At 51.4% G+C, this 13,698-nt stretch overlaps 1 protein-coding gene across 1 annotated transcript; it reads right to left on the reverse strand.

Moving 5' to 3' along the window:
• Positions 1-617: 617 nt before the first annotated feature.
• On the reverse strand, positions 618-11,286 carry LOC137923231 (uncharacterized PE-PGRS family protein PE_PGRS54-like). The gene is made up of 7 exons (XM_068766420.1): positions 11,199-11,286; positions 5,836-10,632; positions 5,068-5,781; positions 2,599-4,917; positions 2,215-2,508; positions 1,465-2,160; positions 618-1,356 (listed from the first exon to the last, which is right to left on the reverse strand). The coding sequence occupies exons 1-7, from the start codon at positions 11,203-11,205 to the stop codon at positions 773-775; spliced, it is 9,411 nt and encodes a 3,136-aa protein (XP_068622521.1). The 5' UTR covers positions 11,206-11,286; the 3' UTR covers positions 618-772.
• Between the last annotated feature and the right edge of the window lie 2,412 nt (positions 11,287-13,698).

Genomic DNA, 13,698 nt, shown 5'->3' on the forward strand with positions numbered 1-13,698 from the left:
CGTCTAGATCTTTTTCAGTGTATTCATTTTTATACAGTCATAGATATATTAAAGTTCATGGTATTAACTTTGTTACTTTTGGTAGTAAGTACAAAGTACTATGTTGAACTGACAACACCTGCGTTGGTAATATTTTTTTTCTCTCCGCTCTGTTGCTTTAAAATGTATTATAGTTGTATTATACATAATAATACATAATTAATTCCTTTAGTTTATTTTTATTTTTTGTAAGTTTCTCAAGCATGTGATCTCTGATGATCTTTGTTATCGAGAATGTGAGATGTGCAAGAATCGCTCCTTTACAAGGTTAGGCAGTATGTCGGTAGAATATAATATAATAAAACAGTGTAAGGATTTTGGAAGCCCATGATAAGTTTTATTTGGTGTAAAATATACAAGCTATTTATTTATTGCAAGATAAAACATGATAGCTTTTTTCATTTTAAAAATACTGATTTAAACGTAAAAACGAAAAAAATATTATTGAATAATTGATGTCAAATAATAATAAACAATTTTTCATAGGAAAGTAGCTAATAAAGGTATCGGAAACATACATTTTGCCGATGTTAGTATATCTTAAAGATATTCACCGGAAATAGACAAAATAAAAACTGTTAAAATATGTCATCATTTAATATTTATTATAATAAATAAATACAAAAAAAACTTCTCTTTAGAATAAAACATTTTTGTGACTCTAATAGTAACACTGTCGACTGTCTTTAAATACATAATTTTGAATCAAATTAATCAATCACTTTACCTTAAGTCAGTTATGTAAAAAACGATTGTCACAATCGACGGCATGTGACCAATCACAACGGTGTGTGATTGGATCGTAAAGAAGTGTTGGAGGACATGTAATTACAACAGGTTTGTTTTGAACGCAAGTATAAAACTTATTGCAATTTTCATGTGCTAAAAATATTGACTCTGAATTTTCAGAAGCACACATCGTGATCACTTCTATAGGAATGTTCCCGCTACCATCACCTCCTGAATCTCCACCTCCATCAATAGATCCTTCATTTCCGTCGTTAACTTCATTATCGCCTTCTTCACAGTCTGGGATAATTCTACTTCCACAGTTAACATTTTCAGGCCAGTCACACATTTCTAAGAAAGGATTATAGAGTAGATTAACCGGGCAACTTTGGACAACAGGCAGACCGTTGGCACACTTATAGAATTGGTTGCAGTTTTCGTGAGCTACCAAAACGCCGTCGGAGCCCGCAGCGCCACAGAGCGAGGGAGCTTCCCCTGGATTACAGTTGCACGTGCCGTTATTGCCACCTTCGCCTCCAGCACCTCCACCTCCGCCTCCACCACCAGCACCGCCTCCGCCTCCAGCTCCTCCGCCGCCTCCAGCGCCGCCGCCGCCTCCGGCACCACCTCCGCCTCCAGCACCACCGCCGCCTCCAGCGCCGCCGCCGCCTCCGGCACCCCCTCCGCCTCCAGCACCACCGCCGCCTCCAGCGCCGCCGCCGCCTCCGGCACCATTATCACCATTTCCATTATCTTCTGGGATTACTCTGTCGCCACAGTTCACGTTTTCGGGCCAGTCGCACACCTCCAAATAGGGGTTGTAGAGCAGATTTGGTGGACAGTTTTGTACTACGGGGCGACCGTAAGCACACTTGTAGAATTGGTTGCAGTTTTCGTGAGCCACCAAAACGCCGTCGGAGCCCGCAGCGCCACATAGCGAGGGAGCTTCCCCTGGATTACAGTTGCACGTGCCGTTATTGCCACCTCCGCCTCCAGCACCTCCACCACCGCCTCCACCACCAGCACCGCCTCCGCCTCCAGCTCCTCCGCCGCCTCCAGCGCCGCCGCCGCCTCCGGCACCATTATCACCATTTCCATTATCTTCTGGGATTACTCTGTCGCCACAGTTCACGTTTTCGGGCCAGTCGCACACCTCCAAATAGGGATTGTAGAGCAGATTTGGTGGACAGTTTTGTACTACGGGGCGACCGTAAGCACACTTGTAGAATTGGTTGCAGTTTTCGTGAGCCACCAAAACGCCGTCGGAGCCCGCAGCGCCACATAGCGAGGGAGCTTCCCCTGGATTACAGTTGCACGTGCCGTTATTGCCACCTCCGCCTCCAGCACCTCCACCACCGCCTCCACCACCAGCACCGCCTCCGCCTCCAGCTCCTCCGCCGCCTCCAGCGCCGCCGCCGCCTCCGGCACCCCCTCCGCCTCCAGCACCACCGCCGCCTCCAGCGCCGCCGCCGCCTCCGGCACCATTATCACCATTTCCATTATCTTCTGGGATTACTCTGTCGCCACAGTTCACGTTTTCGGGCCAGTCGCACACCTCCAAATAGGGGTTGTAGAGCAGATTTGGTGGACAGTTTTGTACTACGGGGCGACCGTAAGCACACTTGTAGAATTGGTTGCAGTTTTCGTGAGCCACCAAAACGCCGTCGGAGCCCGCAGCGCCACATAGCGAGGGAGCTTCCCCTGGATTACAGTTGCACGTGCCGTTATTGCCACCTCCGCCTCCAGCACCTCCACCACCGCCTCCACCACCAGCACCGCCTCCGCCTCCAGCTCCTCCGCCGCCTCCAGCGCCGCCGCCGCCTCCGGCACCACCTCCGCCTCCAGCACCACCGCCGCCTCCAGCGCCGCCGCCGCCTCCGGCACCATTATCACCATTTCCATTATCTTCTGGGATAACTCTGTCGCCACAGTTCACGTTTTCGGGCCAGTCGCACACCTCCAAATAGGGGTTGTAGAGCAGATTTGGTGGACAGTTTTGTACTACGGGGTGACCGTAAGCACACTTGTAGAATTGGTTGCAGTTTTCGTGAGCCACCAAAACGCCGTCGGAGCCCGCAGCGCCACAGAGCGAGGGAGCTTCCCCTGGATTACAGTTGCACGTGCCGTTATTGCCACCTCCGCCTCCAGCACCTCCACCTCCGCCTCCTCCACCAGCACCGCCTCCGCCTCCTGCTCCTCCGCCGCCTCCAGCACCACCGCCGCCTCCGGCACCACCTCCGCCTCCAGCACCACCGCCGCCTCCAGCGCCGCCGCCGCCTCCGGCACCATTATCACCATTTCCATTATCTTCTGGGATTACTCTGTCGCCACAGTTCACGTTTTCGGGCCAGTCGCACACCTCCAAATAGGGGTTGTAGAGCAGATTTGGTGGACAGTTTTGTACTACGGGGCGACCGTAAGCACACTTGTAGAATTGGTTGCAGTTTTCGTGAGCCACCAAAACGCCGTCGGAGCCCGCAGCGCCACATAGCGAGGGAGCTTCCCCTGGATTACAGTTGCACGTGCCGTTATTGCCACCTCCGCCTCCAGCACCTCCACCACCGCCTCCACCACCAGCACCGCCTCCGCCTCCAGCTCCTCCGCCGCCTCCAGCGCCGCCGCCGCCTCCGGCACCACCTCCGCCTCCAGCACCACCGCCGCCTCCAGCGCCGCCGCCGCCTCCGGCACCATTATCACCATTTCCATTATCTTCTGGGATTACTCTGTCGCCACAGTTCACGTTTTCGGGCCAGTCGCACACCTCCAAATAGGGGTTGTAGAGCAGATTTGGTGGACAGTTTTGTACTACGGGACGACCGTAAGCACACTTATAGAATTGGTTGCAGTTTTCGTGAGCCACCAAAACGCCGTCGGAGCCCGCAGCGCCACATAGCGAGGGAGCTTCCCCTGGATTACAGTTGCACGTGCCGTTATTGCCACCTCCGCCTCCAGCACCTCCACCTCCGCCTCCACCACCAGCACCGCCTCCGCCTCCTGCTCCTCCGCCGCCTCCAGCACCACCGCCGCCTCCGGCACCACCTCCGCCTCCAGCACCACCGCCGCCTCCAGCGCCGCCGCCGCCTCCAGCACCGCCGCCGCCTCCAGCACCATTATCTTCTGGGATTACTCTGTCGCCACAGTTCACGTTTTCGGGCCAGTCGCACACCTCCAAATAGGGGTTGTAGAGCAGATTTGGTGGACAGTTTTGTACTACGGGGCGACCGTAAGCACACTTGTAGAATTGGTTGCAGTTTTCGTGAGCCACCAAAACGCCGTCGGAGCCCGCAGCGCCACAGAGCGAGGGAGCTTCCCCTGGATTACAGTTGCACGTGCCGTTATTGCCACCTCCGCCTCCAGCACCTCCACCTCCGCCTCCTCCACCAGCACCGCCTCCGCCTCCTGCTCCTCCGCCGCCTCCAGCACCACCGCCGCCTCCGGCACCACCTCCGCCTCCAGCACCACCGCCGCCTCCAGCGCCGCCGCCGCCTCCGGCACCATTATCACCATTTCCATTATCTTCTGGGATTACTCTGTCGCCACAGTTCACGTTTTCGGGCCAGTCGCACACCTCCAAATAGGGGTTGTAGAGCAGATTTGGTGGACAGTTTTGTACTACGGGGCGACCGTAAGCACACTTGTAGAATTGGTTGCAGTTTTCGTGAGCCACCAAAACGCCGTCGGAGCCCGCAGCGCCACAGAGCGAGGGAGCTTCCCCTGGATTACAGTTGCACGTGCCGTTATTGCCACCTCCGCCTCCAGCACCTCCACCTCCGCCTCCTCCACCAGCACCGCCTCCGCCTCCTGCTCCTCCGCCGCCTCCAGCACCACCGCCGCCTCCGGCACCACCTCCGCCTCCAGCACCACCGCCGCCTCCAGCGCCGCCGCCGCCTCCGGCACCATTATCACCATTTCCATTATCTTCTGGGATAACTCTGTCGCCACAGTTCACGTTTTCGGGCCAGTCGCACACCTCCAAATAGGGGTTGTAGAGCAGATTTGGTGGACAGTTTTGTACTACGGGGTGACCGTAAGCACACTTGTAGAATTGGTTGCAGTTTTCGTGAGCCACCAAAACGCCGTCGGAGCCCGCAGCGCCACAGATCGAGGGAGCTTCCCCTGGATTACAGTTGCACGTGCCGTTATTGCCACCTCCGCCTCCAGCACCTCCACCACCGCCTCCACCACCAGCACCGCCTCCGCCTCCTGCTCCTCCGCCGCCTCCAGCACCACCGCCGCCTCCGGCACCACCTCCGCCTCCAGCACCACCGCCGCCTCCAGCGCCGCCGCCGCCTCCGGCACCATTATCACCATTTCCATTATCTTCTGGGATAACTCTGTCGCCACAGTTCACGTTTTCGGGCCAGTCGCACACCTCCAAATAGGGGTTGTAGAGCAGATTTGGTGGACAGTTTTGTACTACGGGGCGACCGTAAGCACACTTGTAGAATTGGTTGCAGTTTTCGTGAGCCACCAAAACGCCGTCGGAGCCCGCAGCGCCACATAGCGAGGGAGCTTCCCCTGGATTACAGTTGCACGTGCCGTTATTGCCACCTCCGCCTCCAGCACCTCCACCACCGCCTCCACCACCAGCACCGCCTCCGCCTCCTGCTCCTCCGCCGCCTCCAGCACCACCGCCGCCTCCGGCACCACCTCCGCCTCCAGCACCACCGCCGCCTCCAGCGCCGCCGCCGCCTCCGGCACCATTATCACCATTTCCATTATCTTCTGGGATAACTCTGTCGCCACAGTTCACGTTTTCGGGCCAGTCGCACACCTCCAAATAGGGGTTGTAGAGCAGATTTGGTGGACAGTTTTGTACTACGGGGCGACCGTAAGCACACTTGTAGAATTGGTTGCAGTTTTCGTGAGCCACCAAAACGCCGTCGGAGCCCGCAGCGCCACATAGCGAGGGAGCTTCCCCTGGATTACAGTTGCACGTGCCGTTATTGCCACCTCCGCCTCCAGCACCTCCACCACCGCCTCCACCACCAGCACCGCCTCCGCCTCCAGCTCCTCCGCCGCCTCCAGCGCCGCCGCCGCCTCCGGCACCACCTCCGCCTCCAGCACCACCGCCGCCTCCAGCGCCGCCGCCGCCTCCGGCACCATTATCACCATTTCCATTATCTTCTGGGATTACTCTGTCGCCACAGTTCACGTTTTCGGGCCAGTCGCACACCTCCAAATAGGGGTTGTAGAGCAAATTTGGTGGACAATTTTGTACTACGGGGTGACCGTAAGCACACTTGTAAAATTGGTTGCAGTTTTCGTGAGCCACCAAAACGCCGTCAGAGCCCGCAGCGCCACAAAGCGAGGGAGCTTCCCCTGGATTACAGTTGCACGTGCCGTTATTGCCACCTCCGCCTCCAGCACCTCCACCACCGCCTCCACCACCAGCACCGCCTCCGCCTCCTGCTCCTCCGCCGCCTCCAGCACCACCGCCGCCTCCGGCACCACCTCCGCCTCCAGCACCACCGCCGCCTCCAGCGCCGCCGCCGCCTCCGGCACCATTATCACCATTTCCATTATCTTCTGGGATAACTCTGTCGCCACAGTTCACGTTTTCGGGCCAGTCGCACACCTCCAAATAGGGGTTGTAGAGCAGATTTGGTGGACAGTTTTGTACTACGGGGCGACCGTAAGCACACTTGTAGAATTGGTTGCAGTTTTCGTGAGCCACCAAAACGCCGTCGGAGCCCGCAGCGCCACATAGCGAGGGAGCTTCCCCTGGATTACAGTTGCACGTGCCGTTATTGCCACCTCCGCCTCCAGCACCTCCACCACCGCCTCCACCACCAGCACCGCCTCCGCCTCCTGCTCCTCCGCCGCCTCCAGCACCACCGCCGCCTCCGGCACCACCTCCGCCTCCAGCACCACCGCCGCCTCCAGCGCCGCCGCCGCCTCCGGCACCATTATCACCATTTCCATTATCTTCTGGGATAACTCTGTCGCCACAGTTCACGTTTTCGGGCCAGTCGCACACCTCCAAATAGGGGTTGTAGAGCAGATTTGGTGGACAGTTTTGTACTACGGGGCGACCGTAAGCACACTTGTAGAATTGGTTGCAGTTTTCGTGAGCCACCAAAACGCCGTCGGAGCCCGCAGCGCCACATAGCGAGGGAGCTTCCCCTGGATTACAGTTGCACGTGCCGTTATTGCCACCTCCGCCTCCAGCACCTCCACCACCGCCTCCACCACCAGCACCGCCTCCGCCTCCAGCTCCTCCGCCGCCTCCAGCGCCGCCGCCGCCTCCGGCACCACCTCCGCCTCCAGCACCACCGCCGCCTCCAGCGCCGCCGCCGCCTCCGGCACCATTATCACCATTTCCATTATCTTCTGGGATTACTCTGTCGCCACAGTTCACGTTTTCGGGCCAGTCGCACACCTCCAAATAGGGGTTGTAGAGCAAATTTGGTGGACAATTTTGTACTACGGGGTGACCGTAAGCACACTTGTAAAATTGGTTGCAGTTTTCGTGAGCCACCAAAACGCCGTCAGAGCCCGCAGCGCCACAAAGCGAGGGAGCTTCCCCTGGATTACAGTTGCACGTGCCGTTATTGCCACCTCCGCCTCCAGCACCTCCACCACCGCCTCCACCACCAGCACCGCCTCCGCCTCCAGCTCCTCCGCCGCCTCCAGCGCCGCCGCCGCCTCCGGCACCACCTCCGCCTCCAGCACCACCGCCGCCTCCAGCGCCGCCGCCGCCTCCGGCACCATTATCACCATTTCCATTATCTTCTGGGATTACTCTGTCGCCACAGTTCACGTTTTCGGGCCAGTCGCACACCTCCAAATAGGGGTTGTAGAGCAAATTTGGTGGACAATTTTGTACTACGGGGTGACCGTAAGCACACTTGTAAAATTGGTTGCAGTTTTCGTGAGCCACCAAAACGCCGTCAGAGCCCGCAGCGCCACAAAGCGAGGGAGCTTCCCCTGGATTACAGTTGCACGTGCCGTTATTGCCACCTCCGCCTCCAGCACCTCCACCACCGCCTCCACCACCAGCACCGCCTCCGCCTCCTGCTCCTCCGCCGCCTCCAGCACCACCGCCGCCTCCGGCACCACCTCCGCCTCCAGCACCACCGCCGCCTCCAGCGCCGCCGCCGCCTCCGTCACCATTATCACCATTTCCATTATCTTCTGGGATAACTCTGTCGCCACAGTTCACGTTTTCGGGCCAGTCGCACACCTCCAAATAGGGGTTGTAGAGCAGATTTGGTGGACAGTTTTGTACTACGGTGCGACCGTAAGCACACTTGTAGAATTGGTTGCAGTTTTCGTGAGCCACCAAAACGCCGTCGGAGCCCGCAGCGCCACAGATCGAGGGAGCTTCCCCTGGATTACAGTTGCACGTGCCGTTATTGCCACCTCCGCCTCCAGCACCTCCACTACCGCCTCCACCACCAGCACCGCCTCCGCCTCCTGCTCCTCCGCCGCCTCCAGCACCACCGCCGCCTCCGGCACCACCTCCTCCTTCAGCACCACCGCCGCCTCCAGCGCCGCCGCCGCCTCCGGCACCATTATCACCATTTCCATTATCTTCTGGGATTACTCTGTCGCCACAGTTCACGTTTTCGGGCCAGTCGCACACCTCCAAATAGGGGTTGTAGAGCAGATTTGGTGGACAGTTTTGTACTACGGGGCGACCGTAAGCACACTTGTAGAATTGGTTGCAGTTTTCGTGAGCCACCAAAACGCCGTCGGAGCCCGCAGCGCCACAGATCGAGGGAGCTTCCCCTGGATTACAGTTGCAGGTGCCGTTATTGCCACCTCCACCTCCATCACCTCCGTCACCGGCGCCGTCTCCAGCACCACCGCCTTCTCCGCTACCATTATCACAATCTTCAGGGATTACTCTGTCACCACAGTCCACGTTATGTGGCCAGTCGCACACTTCTAAGTGCGGGTTGTAGAGCAGATTTGGTGGACAGTTTTGTACTACAGGGCTACCGTAGGCACACTTATAGAATTGGTTGCAGTTTTCGTGAGCCACCAAAACGCCGTCGGAGCCCGCAGCGCTACAGATTGAGGGAGCTTCACCTGGATTACAGTTGCAGGTGCCGTTATTGCCACCTCCACCTCCATCACCACCGTCACCGCCGCCGTCTCCAGCACCACCGCCTTCTCCGCTACCATTATCACAATCTTCAGGGATTACTCTGTCACCACAGTCCACGTTATGTGGCCAGTCGCACACTTCTAAGTGCGGGTTGTAGAGCAGATTTGGTGGACAGTTTTGTACTACAGGGCTACCGTAAGCACACTTATAGAATTGGTTGCAGTTTTCGTGAGCCACCAAAACGCCGTCGGAGCCCGCAGCGCTACAGATTGAGGGAGCTTCACCTGGATTACAGTTGCAGGTGCCGTTATTGCCACCTCCTCCTCCATCACCACCGTCACCGCCGCCGTCTCCAGCACCACCGCCTTCTCCGCTACCATTATCACAATCTTCAGGGATTACTCTGTCACCACAGTCCACGTTATGTGGCCAGTCGCACACTTCTAAGTGCGGGTTGTAGAGCAGATTTGGTGGACAGTTTTGTACTACAGGGCTACCGTAAGCACACTTATAGAATTGGTTGCAGTTTTCGTGAGCCACCAAAACGCCGTCGGAGCCCGCAGCGCTACAGATTGAGGGAGCTTCACCTGGATTACAGTTGCAGGTGCCGTTATTGCCACCTCCACCTCCATCACCACCGTCACCGCCGCCGTCTCCAGCACCACCGCCTTCTCCGCTACCATTATCACAATCTTCAGGGATTACTCTGTCACCACAGTCCACGTTATGTGGCCAGTCGCACACTTCTAAGTGCGGGTTGTAGAGCAGATTTTGTGGACAGTTTTGTACTACAGGGCTACCGTAGGCACACTTATAGAATTGGTTGCAGTTTTCGTGAGCCACCAAAACGCCGTCGGAGCCCGCAGCGCTACAGATTGAGGGAGCTTCACCTGGATTACAGTTGCAGGTGCCGTTATTGCCACCTCCACCTCCATCACCACCGTCACCGCCGCCGTCTCCAGCACCACCGCCTTCTCCGCTACCATTATCACAATCTTCAGGGATTACTCTGTCACCACAGTCCACGTTATGTGGCCAGTCGCACACTTCTAAGTGCGGGTTGTAGAGCAGATTTGGTGGACAGTTTTTTACTACAGGGCTACCGTAGGCACACTTATAGAATTGGTTGCAGTTTTCGTGAGCCACCAAAACGCCGTCGGAGCCCGCAGCGCTACAGATTGAGGGAGCTTCACCTGGATTACAGTTGCAGGTGCCATTATTGCCACCTCCACCTCCATCACCACCGTCACCGCCGCCGTCTCCAGCACCACCGCCTTCTCCGCTACCATTATCACAATCTTCAGGGATTACTCTGTCGCCACAGTTCACGTTTTGTGGCCAGTCACATTGCTTTTTAGTAGGATTGTATAAAAGGTTTACAGGGCACCTTATTGCTATAGGGATTCCCTCAGAGCATTTGTAGAATTTTTGGCAATTCTCATGTGCCACTAATATACCATCAGAATTTATCGCTGCACAAATAGCCGGTGCCTCACTGGGATTGCAATTATTTACATTTCCGCTGCCACCCGTGTCGGGGCCTTCTTTGTCATTTTCGTCAGGCACGACTCTATTGCCGCAAACGACATTTTCTGGCCAGTCACATTTATACGTGTTTATATTAAATAATAAACTTTTGGGACAGGTATGTTCTACCAGGTCACCATTAAAGCATTGATAAAATTTGTTACAATCACTATGTTCGAGCAACTTTTCGATCGAGGGGTCTAAGAGGCATCCATTCTTATTAGTCTCGACCACATATCCTCGAACTAGTGTAATTGCGCAGATCAACGTGATCCCAGCGCCTGAAAGTAAATTTATAAGTTATTATTTTATTACTTATTATATAACACTCTTTTTCTCATTACAAAAGCTTTGAATGTAATTAAATCAAAATATAGCTATCGGTTTGAAAACGCAGCATAATTTAACGCGCTTATTTTATTATTAACTTAATTATTCTTTCATATTAATTTTAGACTAAAAGATAACAACGGCGGCGGTAACAAATAACGAAATTCAAAAAGTATTTATAGAAACCATAATGAGGAGAGAGCTTTCATGTGTTTTTTTTTTTGATAAATTAAAAAAAGAAAATTATCGACTATCTACTGATACCAGTTTTCTTTTTTGCTTTAAGAAATCATTCATCTGAACAACTGAAATGAACAACTTCATTAATATGTAATGTTAATCCTTAAAATACATATTCCTTTAACTACCAAAATCATCATATCCAAAGTTCAAGCTTATCAATTAATTCGTCTATGAAAAATAATAAAAAAATGCTTTATAGATATCAGCCATCTCAAAAATTTTAATAATTTTGAACGCTACACTATACATAAATAATTCAAAGAAGATTCTTTACCTTTCATTATCCGTTCAACACTTTATCTGTACTAGTTTTCCCGCTACGCACAGAAACTTATAACACCGATCTTAAAACTGCACTTAATTTAAACACTCCGCTGGTTTTATACATCAATTGAAATTATCAGTATGATTCTGAGAACGATTTCAAATGCAGATAATTGGCGAAATTTGATAAACAATTGATTAATCTCTATGAAAAACATTGATTTATCGGTAATCTAGTTTTTGATATTTTTATGATTTTACGTCGAAGGAAGATTACGCATACAAAAACTAATTAAAAAAAATTAACAGAAATTTTAGACAACAGCCAAAAGACGTAAATTGATTCAAACAGCCGAATGTTTAATGAAGTTTAAAATAAAGTCATATTTTTGCCGTCAGAATGGATTAAAGAATAATTTATTATGTGATAATGATAAGTTCCTGACAAGTTATAACCTCGGCGATATATTGTAACGTGACAGTTAAAATATTAATAAACTGTAAACAATCAAAAACAGATGACCCCCCGAAAATGTTAAATACTAAACGCGAGAATGTCTACCCAGCGTCATTTCTCTTAGCATTGTTGCAAGACGTTTTTTGCGAAACAGTGGCGACTTTTTGTACGTACAGGAATATGTTGGTGGTTGTTAAGTTGAATCGATACATGTCAACAAATACTTACTTCATGTTATATGTATTTGCTTTATTAAAAACTAACATTTTACATATCAACAATAAAAGCATAAAAATTTCTAGGTGAAATTTGACATTAATCATATTTCACAGCTATAAGAATCTTTTAATCCTATTAGGCAGTTGGTTATTTTTTCTATTTAATATTGTAATTGCTGCAAAGATGTTACCTTTGAATACATAAATGCTTATACTCATTGTTTAGGTTCATCATCATTGTTTCATTCATAAGATATCCACGGCTGGACATAGATCACCCTCGGAGATTTCCAATATGACCGCTTAGAAGTAACCTGCATCCAGCGTCATCCGTCATTCTCAAAAAGATCATCTTTTGGGCTTGTGGCTTGGTGGCGCGACGCAAGACGTCCTTCGTCTATCGCTTTTACTTAAAGGCTCCTGCGGTCATCCATTTTCGCACTATATGGCGTACCCACTCCCACTTTTACTAAGGTTAGTCTCCAATATGCTAAGCTATAACGATAACTTTCATTCTTCTACGAATCATTTCATGGCTGACTCGATCTCGTAGAGAAATTTCAGACATAGCCCTCTCTATGGCTCATTGAGTGAATGTGGGCTTGCCAAAGATGCTTAAAGTAAGACACGACTTTTTAAAAGTAACACATTGGTCCCAGTGTATTGCCTAGAGACATTAATAGGACCAAAAGAGTTTCGTAATTTCCCGAACACTGCACAGCCGAGTTGAATTTGACCATGGGCCTCTTTATCAAAGTTTAACTTACTTAATTTGATTGTTGGCCACTAGTATACTTACGAGTCAAACATTTCAAGAATCAAGCCCGCAACCGATAATTGGCCTAATAAATGGCCTAATAAATAATTGGCGTGATAAGAGAATTTGACGTAGCTTTTGTCTGATCCATGTTATATTTAGGCCCACCGGCTCCGATACTCTATTGAGGTCTTCGTGCATCCTACAGAGTTCCTCTATTTCTGCGCCATGACTACGATGACCTTCGAAAACAGCTTATAAACATGATAAACATATTTTTTAATGATATGTTGTCACCTTTCTTAAGAAAGGCACCACCTCTGCTTTGCTTTTGAGCCTCTGAGATCTTTTGAGTTTCTGAAGAGTTTTCAATTCTGGTAAACCACCTGCTTTCAGAATTTCTGATTTTTTTTCTGTCATGACCCAGCGCCTTGATATTTTTGAGCTGTTTTAGGGCCATCCTTGTCTTATACAGATTGATGTCCGGGATAACCTCAGTGCAGTGTCGGGACAGCTTGGATTTTGGTTTATTGGCCATGTTGACAACAGGCTTAGTGATCGATTTGTACCATTTGACCCCCTATAGTACCTCTGCTTTAATGACTAGATAGAAGCTATACTACCAGCTTTTTTTTCAGCTTCATCAACTATCTCTGCCCAATATAGTTGTAGTTGAAGAGAAATCGAGTTGAAAATTTTCGGTGTGTTAAATAAGGGCACGTATAGTTCGGAGCATAGACTTCACCTAGATTTCAAGACATTTCAAGCTTAAAGTTAATATTTAGTGTACCTCTTACCATTCGAAGTTCGTTACCGATTTTCACCCTATTGATCACAGAATAGGTTGATCATGATGAATTTAATATCTTTTTTTTAACCATCTGGACTTAACCAGGTCCGTTTCCGGTGAGACGGGGTCTGGTAGAAAGAGTTCATAATGTAGAATCTCTCTTTCCCCAACAAGTCGAAATAATAATATCAGAATTTCTCCAGTCCAACTCCCCGTCGATTTTTTTGCCTAACCTTGTGTTGAAGTCCCCTACGACAACAGTGAAGCGAATCTTGGAAGTATGTACGG

Source organism: Battus philenor, unplaced genomic scaffold (genome assembly GCF_028537555.1).
Source record: "Battus philenor isolate CCGP_79_NKW_IND1 unplaced genomic scaffold, ilBatPhil1.0.hap1 SCAF_21, whole genome shotgun sequence".
Lineage (NCBI taxonomy): Eukaryota > Metazoa > Arthropoda > Insecta > Lepidoptera > Papilionidae > Battus > Battus philenor.

Coding starts and splice junctions, on each gene's coding strand:
- LOC137923231 (XM_068766420.1), bottom strand. Junction 4,918..5,067: donor TAATGGAAATGGTGATAATG/GTGCCGGAGGCG, acceptor CTGGAGGCGGAG/GTGGCAATAACGGCACGTGC. Junction 2,509..2,598: donor TGGTGCTGGAGGCGGAGGTG/GTGCCGGAGGCG, acceptor GAGGTGCTGGAG/GCGGAGGTGGCAATAACGGC.